The sequence below is a fragment of the Gobio gobio genome, assembly GCF_949357685.1.
Source record: "Gobio gobio genome assembly, chromosome: 9".
Taxonomy (NCBI): domain Eukaryota; kingdom Metazoa; phylum Chordata; class Actinopteri; order Cypriniformes; family Gobionidae; genus Gobio; species Gobio gobio.
In genome coordinates this window covers 28,470,132-28,486,776 of record NC_137115.1, presented here as the reverse complement: position 1 = coordinate 28,486,776, position 16,645 = coordinate 28,470,132, and the positions used below count along the sequence as shown (strand labels likewise).

At 44.2% G+C, this 16,645-nt stretch overlaps 1 protein-coding gene across 1 annotated transcript; it reads right to left on the bottom strand.

The window, feature by feature from the left end:
• Positions 1-10,837: 10,837 nt before the first annotated feature.
• LOC307131327 (extracellular calcium-sensing receptor-like) lies at positions 10,838-14,160 on the bottom strand (the record flags this gene model as incomplete). Its single annotated transcript, XM_079824916.1, has 6 exons — positions 10,838-11,751; positions 11,833-11,956; positions 12,128-12,355; positions 12,492-13,319; positions 13,428-13,719; positions 13,940-14,160. 6 exons carry the CDS (start codon positions 14,158-14,160, stop codon positions 10,838-10,840), a joined length of 2,607 nt encoding a protein of 868 aa, XP_079681042.1.
• Positions 14,161-16,645: the final 2,485 nt, after the last annotated feature.

Sequence of the window (16,645 nt, the reverse complement as noted above, 5' to 3'; positions counted from 1 at the left end):
GATCAGAGCCTTTTCCGTGGGATAAGTGCACTAAACTATACCACAATATTGTTTCTGGTTAATTGACAGATGCTTTGCCAGTTTAATGACGCAAACTCCACATTAGTGATCTTTCAGGTTCTTTATAAAACTGGTGGGACAGATTAAACTATGGTGAATATATATATATATATATATATATATATATATATATATATATATATATATATATATATATATATATATATATATATATATATATATATATATATATATATATATATATACTCAGGAAGAAGAGGCGCTGGTGAGCCTTCTTGACCAGGCTGGAGGTGTTGGTCGTCCACGACATGTCTGCCGAGATGTGGGTCCCCAGGAACTTGAAACTGGAGACACGCTCAACAGCCATTCCATTGATGTGGATGGTGTCGTGTGTGCCTCTTGACTCCTTCCTGAAGTCCACGATGAGCTCCTTCGTTTTAGTGGTGTTGAGGAGCAGGTTATTATCAGCGCACCATGTGGCCAGGTGCTGGATCTCCTCCCTGTAGGCGGTCTCATCGTTGTTGCTGATGAGACCAATCACCGTAGTGTCGTCTGCAAACTTGACGATGGAATTAGATCCATACACAGGCTTGCAGTCGGCGGTGAAGAGGGAGTAGAGAAACGGACTTAGCACACAGCCCTGTGGTACACCAGTGTTGAGTGTGATGGATGTGGAGCAGGTGAATCCTGAACGAACATTCTGGGGTCTGTCAGTTAGGAAGTCCAAAATCCAGTTACACATTGAAGTGTTGATGCCCAGGTCTCCAAGTTTGGCTATTAACTTGGATGGGATGACAGTGTTGAATGCTGAGCTGAAGTCAACAAACAGCATGCGTGCATACGTGTTCTTATGGTCCAGATGGGTGAGCACAGAGTGCAGTGCCATGGAAACGGCATCCTCTGTGCTCCTATTGCTGCGGTAGGCAAACTGGTGTGAGTCCAATGTGGATGGTAGAGAGTCTTTTAGGTGTTCCAGGACCAGCCGCTCAAAGCACTTCATAACGATGGGTGTGAGTGCTACAGGGCGGTAGTCATTAGGGCACCTCGGGTTAGAGTGTTTTGGCACTGGCACAATGGAAGTGCGTTTAAAGCATGTCGGTACAGCTGCTTGGGCAAGAGACAGGTTGAAAATGTCTGTAAAAACCCCAGCGAGCTGCTCCGCACATGCCCTGAGCACACGTCCAGGGATGTTGTCTGGTCCAGCAGCCTTGTGTGCGCTGATCCGGCTCAGTGACTTGCAGACATCTGTGGAGGAGAGTGTGATTGGTGGGTGGTCAGCTGAGGGTTTGAGCTTGGTGGCAGTTTCTCTGTTGTCTCTTTCAAAACGAGCATAAAAGTAATTTAGCTCGTTCAGGAAGTTGACATCAGTGGCTGCGGGGGTGGAGTGGGTGGGTTTGTAGTCACTGATGGCCTGGATGCCCTGCCACATGCGTCGAGGGTCAGAGTTGGAAAAGTGACCCTCTATCTTTAGCTTGTAGCAGTGCTTGGCTTTTTTGATGCCCCTCTTCAGGTTAGCTCTGGATGTACTGTAGGCTTGTGCATCACCTGATCTGAAGGCAGTATTGCGTGACTTCAGCAGGAGTCGAACTTCCCTGTTCATCCAAGGCTTCTGATTAGGGTATGTGGTGATCTGTTTCTGGGTTGTAACACTGTCGATGGTGGTATTGATATGATCCAATACAGAGGAAGTGAATGAGTCAATGTCCGTGTGAGCGCCACTGGTGGCTTGAGAAGCAAACATACTCCAGTCTGTGTTTAGAAACCTTTCCTGGAGTGTGGAGTCTGCCCCCGCAGGCCACACCTTGATGGTCTTTACTGATGGCTTCACACGGTTGATGAGGGGTGAATATTTGGGTGATAGAAACAAAGAGAGGTGGTCTGACTGTCCCAGGTGGGGGAGGGGTGTCGCAACGTAAGCGCCAGCCATGTTTGTGTAAACATGGTCTAAGGTTTTGTTTCCTCTGGTGTGGCAGGAAACATGCTGGTGAAACTTGGGTAGCACTGACTTTAGGTTTGAATGATTAAAGTCACCTGCAACAATAAACGCAGCTCATATTTCGCAAATGAAATATGATCTGACTCTGAGGAGTTAGATATTCAGCCTGTCATTCAGACCATGTTTCACCGTATTGTTTCATACTGTTTGGCTTTTTTCTCGAGGGATGAAAGCCAATTGTATTATGACGGCTTGAACCACGTTGCTGAGGCAACGCAGGGTTTATGAGTCCATATGAATACAAATAAAACAGTGTCGTCTGATGATTACGGCTACATTTAATTCTGAGGAATTAAATTAAATATAATCTGACTTTGAGGAGTTAGATATTCAGCCTATCATTCAGACTATGTTTCACCTTATTGTGGCTGCATTTAATTCTGAGGAATTAAATTAAAATATTATCTGACTTTGAGGAGTTAGATGTATTTTTATTCAGCCTGTCATTCAGATCAGGTGGCACGGGTTTGGTGATTATGATGGTATTTAATTCCGAGGAATTGAGGGTCATGTTATCCGACTTTGATAAGTTGGATACTTTAATTCTGTCACCCAACCGTGTTTAACTTGTGAACTGGATATTCATCTAAGATGGAGCCCTCCTGAAGTTGATGTCGTTCTCGCCGCCTTGTGGCCTGCGGGACACATCAGGTTCAGGCAATTGCTAATCGCAGTGTTTGCTCTAGTGTTGCGGCCCTGTCGAGCTGCTCCCTTAGATGAGGCCCCTGCTGGCTAGCCCCCTCTCCCGGGTAGGAGCGACCGAGGTCGTTTTCCACCAGGAGCTCTCGGGAAATCAGTGCTGTGTTCCCGCCGTCAAAGACGTTTCGGGCCTCACTGATTTCCCGCGCACGTACGCCGCCTTCGTTGCCTCCAATAGGACTTGCGACTGGGCAGCGAACGTGTGCGCCCACCGAAAATCGTTCTCGACTGCTCCCTGCCGGTTAGCCGCTTCAGGGGGTCAGGAACGAGTTTCGGTTGACACCCGAGGCCAGCCTCGCTGGTTCCCATAGTAGATTATCTCGGCGCATGGTCATGCCTTCCGAGTGTGTCTACGTGGGTCCTGCAGACTGTAAATCATTCTCGACTGCTCCCTGCCGGTTAGCCGCTTCAGGGGGTCAGGAACGAGTTTCGGTTGACACCCGAGGCCAGCCTCGCTGGTTCCCTTAGTAGATTATCTCGGCGCATAGTCATGCCTTCCGAGTGTGTCTACGTGGGTCCTGCAGACTGTAGAGCTGGGTTGCAGGCTTCAGTTCGGTTCTCCTCCCCCGAAGTTCAACGGGGTGGTCCGGACTGTGGTCGGCCCAGAGCAGGTTCGGGTTATGGAACAAGAAGTACAGCCCTGTTAGCCAAGGAGGCCATAGAACGGGTCCCTCTGGCAGACAGGGAGTCCGGGTTCTACAGCCGGTACTTCATAGTTCCTAAGAGGGATGGCGAGTTGCGTCCAACTTTAGACCTGAGGTACTTGAATCGTTCTCTGAGGAGATTCAGAGTCAAGATGCTTAGCAATTCCTCCATTGTGATTCAGATCCAGTCTGAGGACTGGTCTGTAACGATGGGTCTGAAGAGGACGCATACTTCCCTGTATCCATCCTTCTGTGTCACAGGAAGTTCCTGAGGTTCGCTTTTGGGGGCAAAGCGTACCAATATCGGGTTCTTCCAGGCGGCCTAGCCCTTTGAGACTCTACACGCAGTAGCGTGTTGACGCCTTCTCAGAGAACTGTGTTCCTGGGAGTCGTATGGGATTCTCTGCGTTGTGGGCACAATTGTCTCCCGCACGAATCGAGTCCATACGGGCGGTGGTCTCTAAAATGAAGCTAGGCCACAGCATCATTGTGAAGCAGTTTAAGAACTGCTGGGGCTCATTGTGGCTGCGTCCAACAGAATATCTCTTGGCCAGCTGCATGAGACCCTTACAGTGGTGGCTGGGAATCAAAGGGGTTTTCCTCGAGGGGAAAACCATTCTGTATGATCAGGGTAACGCGCAGATGCCTTCGTTCCCTAGTCATATGGAAGAAACCTTGGTTTCTGTCCCCAGGGGCCAGTGTTGGGAGCGTCCTGTTGCCGGGAATCTGTTTCAACAGACGCTTCCCTCACTGGCTGGGACGTGGTCACAGCGGCCGCTTTGCGAGAGGTCTGTGGGAGACCCGGCATTTCTCCTGGCACATCTACTGCCTGGAAATGCTGGCGGTCTGCAAAGCTCTGAGGAGCTTTTTGCCGGACCTCCGCGGCCACCATGTCCTGATACGGAAGTAAACCAGGTGGCTTTCCTTGGGGGGAAACCCATTCTGTATGATCAGGGTAACGCGCAGTGGCCTTCGTTCCCTAGTCATATGGAAGAAACCTTGGTTTCTGTCCCAGGTGCCAGTGTTGGGAGCGTCCTGTTGCCGGAAATCCGTTTCAACAGACGCCTCCCTCACTGGTTGGGGCATGGCATCAGGGTGGTTTGAGGTCGCGCCCTCTATGCAGACTGGCGCATCAGATCCTCCTGTGGTCCCAAGGGAAACTGTTGTCCATCAGGGCAATGTATGTCCCGGGGGTCCAAAATCAGGGAGCAGACATCCTGTCGAGGCAGGGGCTGAGGCCCGGGGAGTGGCGACTCCACCCAGAGGTGGTGGAGGCCATGTGCGAAGGGTTCGGCCCAGTGGAAGTGGATTTGTTTGCGTCTCGAGAGACGTCCCACTGTCCACTGTGGTTTTCCCTCACGCATCCAGCCCCGCTGGGGTTGGATGCCATGGTTCAGACGTGGCCGAGGCTGCGTCTGTACGCATTCCCCCGATTGCTCTGCTCCCGGGAGTCCTGGAAGGGTCCGGCGACAGGGGTCAGCCTACTTCTGGTAGCACCCCGTTGGCCGACTCGAGTTTGGTTCTCGGTTATCATAGCTCTGCTAGCAGGTCAGCCGTGGGAGATTCCTCTGAGGAGGGATCTCCTATCTCAGGCGGCGGGTACGATATTTTACCCCCGCCCGGAGATTTGGAACCTTTGGGTCTGGCCCCTGAGGGGGCCGGGTACCTAGAAGCTGGCCTATCGGCAGAGGTGATAGAGACCTTACTCAGTTCCAGGGCTCCGTCTACGAGGAGACTGTACAGCCTCAAGTGGAATGTATTTTCCACTTGGTGTAGAGAGCGTGAGGTGGACCCAGTTAACTGCCCAGTGGCTTCAGTGCTGGAGTTCCTCCAAGATCGTTTCTCTGCAGGGCTTACCCCGTCCACACTCAAGGTGTACATGGCTGCCATTGGGGCTTTCCACACACCGTTGGGTGATGGGCCTTTGGGGAGGCACCAGTTGGTTGTACGGTTCCTCCGTGGGGCTCGGAGGATGAGGCCTGCGGCTCGTTCCAGAGTCCCAACCTGGGATCTGGCAGTGGTACTCGAAGGATTGGCTGAGGCCCCCTTCGAGCCGCTAGAGTCAGCGGACCCAAAGAACCTGACCTTTAATATGGCCTTTCTCTTAGCCATCACTTCTCTGAGGAGAGTGGGGGACCTTCAGGCCTTGGCGCTTACGCCGACTTGCCTGGAGTTTGCCCCTGGCGGAGTAAAAGCCATCTTACACCCTAGGGCGGGTTACGTGCCCTAAGTGCCATCTAGTGTGGTCAGGCCTTTGGTCCTTCAGGCATTCATCCTCCGCCTCACGAGACGGCGGAAGAAGGGAGACTTCACCTGCTCTGCCTAGTCAGAGCCCTTGAAATATACTTGGAGAAGTCTGCACAGTGGAGGAGATCTGAGCAGCTATTAGTGTGTTATGGTTCACCTAAGAAGGGGCTGCCTGTGTCAACCCAGACTATCAGTAACTGGATTGTCCAGGCAATAGCCACGGCCTATCAGGTGCGCAATCTGCCTTCACCTATGGCCGTGAGGGCGCATTCCACCAGGAGCATGGCCTCCTCGGTGGCCCTCCTTTCTGGGGTCCCTTTGCAGGACATCTGCGAGGCGGCTGGGTGGGCTACCCCTCACACTTTTATTAGATTTTATAGTCTGCACCTCCCTGCGACGCCTGGTGCTAGGGTGCTCCAGTCCTAGCTGTGCCCGGTCTCCGGCTTCACACTAGGGCAGGCGCTACCCTCGGAGTGGCCTAGTGGGTACTCGTTCCCCAAATTCGTCGTTCCGATGCAGTGCGAGTTCCCTCGAAAGGGAACTGCTCGGGTTATGTATATAACCCTTGTTCCCAGAGAAAGGGAACGAGCACTGCATCTCGTCGCCACACCTCGGCACGCCTGGAGCGCATGCTTCATCGCGATTACTGCCGTTACTATGCACCGGCTCCCCTTATGTATCTTGGGTATGCCGTCATAGCTACGTCATGACGCAACACCAATCAGGATTGGCATGGTTTCATTCAGACTTCAGATACGCTGTTGCTTAGGGAGTGTCCCCAAATTCGTCGTTCCGATGCAGTGCTCGTTCCCTTTCTCAGGGAACAAGGGTTATATACATAACCCGAGCAGTTTTCTTGTTTGGGAAATATTTAAACTAACCCCTAGGGTTAAGAAAAGGGTTACATAGTCTTTATTTTGCCTCTAGAAGCCGCTCTCATGCTATATAATGCCAGCAGACCCTTCTCAGAGCTCTCGTACTGTTCCACCAATCAGCTATCAGTTCCGATTAATCGGCAAAACCAATGAATCGGTCGACCTCTAGTTATAATGCTACTCTGTTCCTTTTGCTCAGCGGCTACTATGAAACATAGTAAGCAGTGATTGATATTAGGTAAAACATGATGTATCAGATCAGTTGCTTACCCGTCTAATAAAACACATAATATATTAAAGCGTCTTTTCCATGGTTTCTACAAACAAATACGTAATTTCTCGATGGAAATCGTGGGTAACATGCTAGGCATGATAGGCAATGCAGTGACACGGTTTGTGTCCTGGTTAAAATTGCTTATTTCTCTGGATTTAAACATTGATGGAAACATTTGGGATAATGTAAGTACACCAGTCAACAAAATATATAACATTGTTCTAGTGTTTTTTTTTATATTTTAATCCAAAAATCATACATATTGTGCCTTTAAGTAATGACAACTTTTTGACTTTTTTTCTTTAACTGGGCAGGGGGAAAGAAAACAGTAGCTACTGATGGAATAGTGGATATGTTATGCATTCACAGTCATTTTCTGTTCAGGGAGATTGTTAATGATTATTTACAGATGGTGAGGTGACAAAAATGGGTTTTATAGCTTAGGAATATAATATAAATTATATATCTACTTGATCATGTTTTTCCTTAGGATGTCCTCTAGATGTCAGTCTTGCATTTTACTTTTCCTGGTTAAAAAAAAGAAGACTGCTTAAAAAAAAAAAAAAAAAAACATAGTGACAAGTGCTAAAACTAAGGTATAAAGAATTTCCATAAATAAAATGTCATATTTAGAAATACAAAGCATTTTTCTATCCTGATTTTAGCCCTCTGGCTTGAATGCTTTGTTTGAAGGGCGTGTTTGCTGTGAGACTTCAGTGTAAACGCCCACTGTTGTGATTGGCTGACATCTTTGCATTTGAAATGCATATTACATGTGGAACCCCTCTCGAATACTATGACTATGTTTTTTTTTACTATTACAGCTGTCAAGATTAACGAATCGTGAAAGTGTTGATTATAGCATTATTTTTAGATCTTTTCCCATCACATGAAAGGCTGCAATGATGAGCATTGAGTAGACAGACAGTCTGTTTATTGCGAGAATGCAGTGGTCTCGTCATTGCAGCTTTATTTCTCTCACAAAATGCTTTCACCACAACTAACAGCAAACACAACATTGATATGAATACAGTAAGAGCTTCGTTGTGCAGCATAACAGCGCCATTCATTATAACGGCAGATATACTCGCGACGTGTGATTGACAGCTTCAACCCTCATAAAGAGAGTGTTCTTTGATCACTCTCTGTAGTATAATCACAGTTTAAATAACAGATTTAGACTCGTAGGAGAAAGTCAAAGTATGCATGTGCTGAGCTTGTGGTGGATCCATAAGCAAGTGTCAAAGCCTTGAACTTGATGCGAGCAGCCAGTGCGGAAAGATGAAGAGAGGTGTGACATGGGCCCTTTTGGGCTCATTGAAGACAAGTTGTGCTGCTGTGTTCTGAATCATTTGAAGCATTTTGATTGCACACGATGGAAGTCCAGCCAGAAGCGCATTGCAGTAATCAAGCCTAGAAATTACCAGGGCCTGGACAAGAAGCTTTGTTGCATGCTCTGTTAGGAACGGCCTTATGTTGTGCAGCGCAAACCTGCATGACCGAGCTGTCTTTTGAAATGTGGTCTTTGAAGGACAGCTGGTCATCAAAGATTACTTCAAGATTTCTGACTGACCCTCAAGGGGTAATCAAAGATGAACCTAGCTGGATGGTGAAGTCGTGTTGTAGAGTCGGATTGGCAGAGAAGACGAGAAGCTCAGTCTTTGCCAGGTTGAGCTGCAGGTGATATTCTTTCATCCATGCTGAGATGTCCGCTAGACAGCGCGAGATTCGTGCAGCTACTGTGCTACTGTGGGATCATCTGGCTGAAATGAAAGGTAGAGCTGTGTGTCATCAGCATAGCAATGGTATGAGAAGCTGTGTGCCTGTATGATGGGTCCCAGTGATGCAGTGTAAATGGAGAAGAGGAGAGGTCCAAGCACTGAGCCCTGATGAACCCGTGGTCAGTTGATGTGCTTTGGAGACCTCCCCTCTCCAGGCAACCTTGAAAGATCTACCTGTGAGATAGGACTCAAACCAGTGGAGTGGAATCCCTGTGAGACCCAGTGATGAGAGGGTGGACAGAAGAATCTGAAGATTCACAGTGTCAAAGGCAGCAGATAGATCGAGGAGGACGAGGACCTGGTTGAAAACAACTCGTTCAAGTGTTTTCACTATGAATGGAAGGAGAGAAACAGGTCTGTATTTATCTACAAGTGATGTGTTTAATGTGGGTTTTTTAAGCAGTGGGGTTACCCAAGCCTGCTTGAATGTGGTAGGGAAAAGGTCGGTGCAGAGAGATGTGTTGATTATGTGTGTGAATGCTGGTAGGAGTGTAGGAGAGATGGCTTGTAGAAGGTGTGAGGGGATGGGATCTTGAGGGCAGGTGGTAGGATGGCTGGAGAGGAGAAGTTTAGATACTTCTGCCTCAGTGAGTGTAGATAAGGAGGAGAGAAGATTTTTGGCCGTGGATGTGGCTGATCTAAAATCCTGTGTGTGTGAATGTGAGAACTGACTGCTGATGATTGTTGTTTTATCCGTGAAAAAATGGATTTATCCGGATAAAGAGGTGGTGGAGGGGGACAGAGGAGTGAGTTGAATGTTCTGAAAAGTGTGTGTGTTTGAGGTGCTGTTGATTTTGTTGTGGAAATATGAGGATTTAGCCGCATGGACTGGACATCATCTGATTGATACTTACCCAGGTCAGACGGGTTGTTTGATTTTCACCATTTTCTCTCTGCTGCCCTGAGTTTGGTCCGGTGTTCACAAAGAACATCAGATAACCAAGGGTTAGAGGGAGTAGAACATGCTGGCCTAGAAGATAAAGGACCGATACTATCTAGACAATAAGTTCAAGTAGAACACAAAGTGTCTGTTGCAGTGTTTACATCCATAGCTGAGAATTGTGTGGATGAGGGAAGAGAGGATGACACAACAGAGGATAGATGAGAAGGAGAAAGTTTGCACAGGTTTCAAAGTAACTGGTAGAGGGATTGGAGGTGCACAAGAAGTAAGTTGAAGATTAAATGTGATGAAGTAATGATCTAAGATGTGTAGAGGTTTCACCAAAATGTTATCTGTAGTGCAGTTGCGTGTGTAGATGAGGTTCAATGAGATTCAATAACAGTCTAAAATATAGCCACAAGTGGTAATAATCGGGGTTCAAGCACCAATGACCCATGTAAATGATTAGTGATCTAATTCACATGAATCTTAAGATGTGTTTTTTTTTTTACAGCAAAGTCCATCTTGAATCTTCACTGATAGTTAGGGTTTCATGAAACAGGATACATCAAAACACAGGTGTCAAAAATGCAAATGACTTTCAAAAGAAATCACTCCTTTGTTTTGGCCATATGAGAACTGGCTGAGCCTGGTTTCTCCCAAGGTTTTTTTCTCCATTCTGTCACCAGATGGAGTTTATGTTCCTTGCCACTGTTGCCAGCAATATTATATTGATTTGACTGTATTGTATGAGAAATGAACTAAGCTGAACGATGACATTTTTGTTGTTGTTGCAGAACTGCTTTATAGATTAAATTAAATAATTTAATAATTTATGATCTTTACAACAGAACTTAATCAACACTAAACTGACTTCAGCTGAACAATGGTCAAAATGCATAATTTTTCTCATCATCCACCTCATCATGCATCATTCACCTTTACATCAGTGTAAAGGTACTTTGAAACAATCTGTATTGTATAAAGCGTTATATAAATAAAGGTGACTTAATTTGACTTCTTGTTAAATAAAAATATATATTAAATGTAAAAAGAAAAAAGATATGTTATCATAATATATGTAATGTATGCAGGGTTGCCAAGTTTGGCAACATATGAGAAAGCCTGACACTGAAATAATAGCAAAAAAAATTTTTTTTGAGCAGTTTATTCAATTAAAAAAATCTAAAAGAAGTTTTAAATGTCTTTTATGTCGTGTATAATTGAAACATAAGTCTTTATAATTGATACATAAGTCTTTCACAATTTTACACCACTATGTAAAACTATTTCATGAGTTTGCACTTACATGTAATATAGTACAAAATATGTGTTTTTGCTGTGCTCTCTAAGGAGAGGGCTCCAACCACCCAGACCAACCCCCCCCCCCCCCCCCCCCATAAACTTTGTTAATAAAACATCATTTTTTGTGTGTATCTCTTCCCATGATGGCTTTTTTAGTGTTTTTCTCTGGATGTAAAAGGATGATGTAGCACTTTGGGGCAAATATGGCCACCAGTAATCCAAAACTAGAAGCTAAAATGGCAAAAATCTCCACAGCCACTGAATATTTCCCTGGTGAGCTCACATATGCTGGAACAAATGCAATCCACACAGCACAGAAGATCAACATGCTGAAAGTGATAAACTTTGCTTCATTAAAATTATCGGGAAGATTTCTTGCCAGGAAGGCTAATAGGAAGCTCACCGCTGCCAACAGTCCAATGTATGCCAGCAACATAGAAAAACCAGCCACTGAGCCAATAGCACATTCAAATACTATTTTAGAGCGGATATACTGGTTATTTTTATGGGGCATTGGAGAGGCAGTTGATAGCCAGACTGCACATATAACAACCTGGATGGCTGTTAGGACCAGAACTGTGCATCTTTGTTGAGCTACTCCAAACCATTTTAATGCACTTTGGCCCTCTGGTCGAGATGACTTAAACACAGCTATTACCACCATAGTTTTGACTAGGATGCTGGAGATACACAGGACAAAGCTTATGCCAAACACAGCATGTCTTAACTGACATGTCCACAACTGTGGCTGACCAATGAACAGTAGCGCACAGAGGAAACACATTTTGAGTGACAACAGCAGCAGGAAGCTGAGCTCTGAATTGTTGGCGCGTACTATGGGAGTGTTGCGGTGATGAGTAAAGATGGCCATCACAAGAGCACAGAAGCAGGTGCCAAGCAGGGAAGCAGTGGTCAGAGAGATGCCCAGAGGATCCTCATACGATAGAAACTCAACTTCTTTAGGGACACACTGATCCTTATTTGTATTGGACCAGAACTCATCTGGACACACCATGCACTCATTTGCATCTGTGAAGATAGAAGGTGAGGATTTTAAGCATAAATTATTTTCAAATTAAATTATACATTTTCCAACAATAATCATCTCACTTGTTTTATTAGAAATCTCTCCATCTCCGCATGGCAGGCAATCAAAACAGCAAACAGGAAAGCCCTTCCTCATGGCTCGCCTGGTGCCTGGGGGGCAGCTCTCACTGCACACAGACCTTGGGGTCTGAAAGAGACATCATCTTTTGTTAATCATGTGTTTGTCTGTCATCCCTTTTAAATAATGACAAGCTTGGCCTTTCTATTACTTCATTCTTATTTGACTTTTCAAAGCTTTGACTGTTGTTATATTTATATATCTGCAAAAGCGGTGACATAAACATGCAATGTTAGTTACTTTTTTTGGCTCAAAGTTCCAATATATTGCATCTTCATCCAGTGTGAGCACCATCCCTGTTGCTGCCCCTTCATTTACCACACCAACAGCTTGGACCCTTATTGACCCATCAGAGCTTGGCTGCCAGTTCAAGACATCATAGATGGCCAGAGCATCGCCATTCTTATCAAATGACACATGATCCCCAAAGCCTGTGGTGAAGTTCACTTTCTGGAGATAGTAAACTAGCTGTGCATTTTGTAGACAGGACAGGTGTTATATGTATATGTGAAAATTTTTATGAATGTACCACACATATTTTGCTTTTCCACATCAGGTCTTTTATATTCCTGGACCGAATCTGCACTATACCTGTGGGTCTTACCTGCCAGGGTTTCAGGTTTGTTATGTCAGCACATCTGTTCCTATGGAATGGTCCTCTTCCCTCCTCACACTGCATCAGGTCATGAAGCGCATGTGCCAGGGCATAAACTGCCTTATACACATTATAAGATCCCCTCAGCTCTGAAACATCAGTGTATGGTGTATCTGTTGTCCTCAGATCCTCCTGTCCTGTACAAACCTTTTTCACATGCTCTCCATCTGTCTCTTTACTCCCAGTTTCAAAACTGCACCTGAACATGTTCTCCCAGAAGATCCGCAACATATTATTTTGTGGATCATTGGTGGGACGGAGACGTAGCAGAAATTCATGAAGCCCCTGGATCTCTCCACGCCTAATGGCTATCCCCATTGTGCCTCGTAGAAAGGGCAGTAAACGTGGAGTGTGTTGTACAAGAGAGGTGGCCCAAGCTTCACTCGCAATCCACTGTCTGCCTGTTATGTTCTGCAACACCACATCATCCAACAAAGGTATCAAAAAGGACGGATTGGAAAAAACAACCACCACTCTAGCTGTAGAGGCCTGGATCACTGCTGTTATATGCTGAATATCTCTGAGGTTGTTATCATAGGGCAGGATTTCAGAAAAAGCAATACAGCCACCATACAGCTGCATTTCCTGCTGGAAGAACTGAGCGGCGTCGATGCCATAGTCATCATCACTGTATACGAGACCAACCCATGTCCATCCAAAATATTTTAAAATCTGTACCATAGCCCGCACTTGGAAGGCATCACTGGGAATAGTTCTGAAGAAAGAGGGGTACTTTTTCCTGTCACTCAAACAGGAGCAGGTGGCATAGTGACTAACCTAATTAGAGGGAAAGACAGAAGAAGAGAACACTTAAAATAAAAGTAACATTTAACAAAAAATGATCAGTGCTTATGAAAAAAATATTCATACAAAACTACTTCATACCATAGGTAGTCGAAACAGTCCCAGAATACTGGAAATTGCAATGGAAGCAGTTGAACTTGAATCCCCCACAATTCCAATCACGGGAGGTGGGCCAGTGCAGTTTAGGTTTAAGAAGGATTCCTCTGTCCCACTAGCCAGGGACACGGCAGCCCGGAATGCCATTCCTAGCATTACACAGTTGTCATAAACATGGTAACCAAGAGTGATGTTAGGTAGCAGGTTTGGATTCTTATTGATCTCATTTATTGCAAAAGCCATGGTCTGTGCCAGCTGGAAGCTTTCCATATCAAATCTATGAAAGAGCAAGAGAAAGTTGATATTTAACTATTCTGGAAAGGTATTATCAGTACACATATGAAGAAATCAATTAATGAAGAAAAAATAATCTGAACAAATTCATAATAACAATTAAAATTGAATGCAAGATTTTGAGGTATGTTTTCCTAGTTTTAATAAACTGCTGTCTTTTTATTTTAGCTTTGTATTGCTGTCCTTATCCACTCTAGACTCACTGCTCACAGTATGGTGGTTCCGGCTCAGTTCTGAAACTCAGCTCGGGGAACACTGTGAGAAAGTCAACCTCAAACAGGCCTCCAAATATAACATCTCCATCCTTGTACATTCCATTCAACTTGAAGTGTCCTTGAAGCTGACAGGTGCCTGATCTGAGTATTGAAGCTGCCAAAATAAAGTTAAAGGACAGATACAGGCAGATGTACAGAGTGAACCACATCTCTGTTTCTGAGGCATTCAACCACTCAGCTCACTAATTTATGATGAAGATTGTGTGGGAGTTGCTTTAAAAGAGTAGGCGATGCTTAGTGGGCGTCCCTGGAAATTAGGACTTTACCCTCTTATCACTGTTTTTAGTTTAAAGGTACAATATGTAATTTTCACAGCTAGAGGTTGCTTACTCAAAACAAAGCACTTGCCGATAACCGATTAATCAAACAATAGTTTTTAAAATGGATGCTGGATGAAAATAAATACATAAAACCATAACACCCTAGTCTAAGTAAAACAGTGCTGAACCAATGAAAATGTGCTAAATTAAATGCATATGTAAATATGAATATATTAAAATGAGAAGTTCTAAGAGAACAATTTTTTACAGAAAATAATTGAAACATTAAAATAATATTATAGGTAAATGTTTCTTTAGCTCTTACCTAGAAACATGTACATTTTATAAGTAACACTTTGCAAGTCCCATTTGTTAACATGGATGTATTAGCTAGCTTACATGAACGATATACATTATGCAACATACATTTTACTGCATGTATTAATATTTGAGCAATATCAATGGTTAAAATTGCTTATTTCTCTGGATTTAAACATTAATGGAAACATTTGGGATAATGTAAGTACACAAGTCAACAAAAGATATAACATTGTTCTAGTGTTTTTTGAATATTTTAATCCAAAAATCCTACATATTGTGCTTAAGTAATGACAAATTTTTGACTCTTTTTCTTTAACTGGGCTGGGGCAGGGGGAAAGAAAACAGTAGCAACTGATGGAATAGTGGATATTGTATGCATTCACAGTCATTTGCTGCTCAGGGAGATGGTGAGGTGACAAAAATGGGTTTTATAGCTTATGAATATAATATCAATTATATATCTACTTGATCATGTTTTTCCTTAGAATGTCCTCTAGATGTCAGTCTTGGATTTGACTTTTCCTGGGCAAAAAAAAGAAGACTGCTTTAAGAAAAATCATAGTGACAAGTGCTAATACTAAGGTATAAAGAATTTATCCAACTATATTATTTTCCTTTTTTTCTTTTTCATAACAGGTGTTACTCATAAATGTCCCAATTATAAAACAAATGACAAAGTATTCTAGTCATAGAATAACCAATTCCCTTTTTTATTCTAATAGTAAATACCACCTGGCTGTAACCATAGTGACAGTGACTTAAGTTAAAGGTCTTTTTATTTTTATTTTTATTTTTAAATGTATTATTTTTATAATGTTTCCTGAGGTGTACATATATAGTTAGTATTATTTTTACATCATAAAATGTCATAATTTAGAAGTAAAAGGCATTTTTCTATCCTGATTTTAGCCCTCTGGCTTGAATGCTCTGTTTGAAGGACATGTCACAGCAGACTTCAGTGTAAACGCCCACTGTTGTGATTGGCTGACATCTTTGCATTTGAAATGCGTATTACATGTGGAACCCCTCTCGAATACTTTGACTACGTTTTTTTTACTTTTACAGCTGTCAAGATTAACGAATCGTGAAAGTGTTGATTATAGCATTATTTTTTAGATCTTTTCCCATCACGTGAAAGGCTGCAATGATGAGCATTGAGTAGACAGACAGTCTGTTTATTGCGTGAATGCAGTGGTCTAGCATTGCAGTGCTATTTCTCTCACAAAATGCTTTCACCACAACTAACAGCAAACACGACATTGATATGAATACATTAAGAGCTTTGTTGTGCAGCATAACAGCGCCATTCATTATAACGGCAGATATACTCGCTACGTGTGATTGACAGCTTCGACCCTCATAAAGAGAGTGTTCTTTGATCACTCTCTGTAGTCTAATCACAGTTTAAATAAGAGATTTAGATTTGTAGGAGCGAGTCTAAAATATGCATGTATTGAGCTTGTGGTGGATCCATAAGCAAGTGTCAAAGCCTTGAACTTGATGCGAGCAGTGAGTGGTAGCCAGTGCAGAAAGATGAAGAGAGGTGTGACATGGGCCCTTTTGGGCTCGTTGAAGACAAGACGTGCCGCTGCGTTCTGAATCATTTGAAGCGTTTTGATTGCACACGATGGAAGTCCAGCCAGAAGCGCATTGCAGTAGTCAAGCCTAGAAATGACCAGGGCCTGGACAAGAAGCTGTGTTGCATGCTCTGTTAGGAACGGCCTTATGTTGTGCAGCGCAAACCTGCATGACCAAGCTGTCTTTGAAATGTGTTTTTTTGAAGGACAGTTGGTCATCAAAGATTACTCCAAGATTTCTGACTGACCCTCAAAGGGTAATCAAAGATAACCTAGCTGGATGGTGAAGTCGTGTTGTAGAGTCGGATTGGCAGGGAAGACGAGAAGCTCAGTCTTTGCCAGGTTGAGCCGCAGCTACTGTGGGATCATCTGGATGAAATGAAAGGTAGAGCTGTGTGTCATCAGCATAGCAATGGTATGAGAAGCCATGTGCCTGTATGATGGGTGTAAATGGAGAAGAGGAGAGGTCCAAGCAC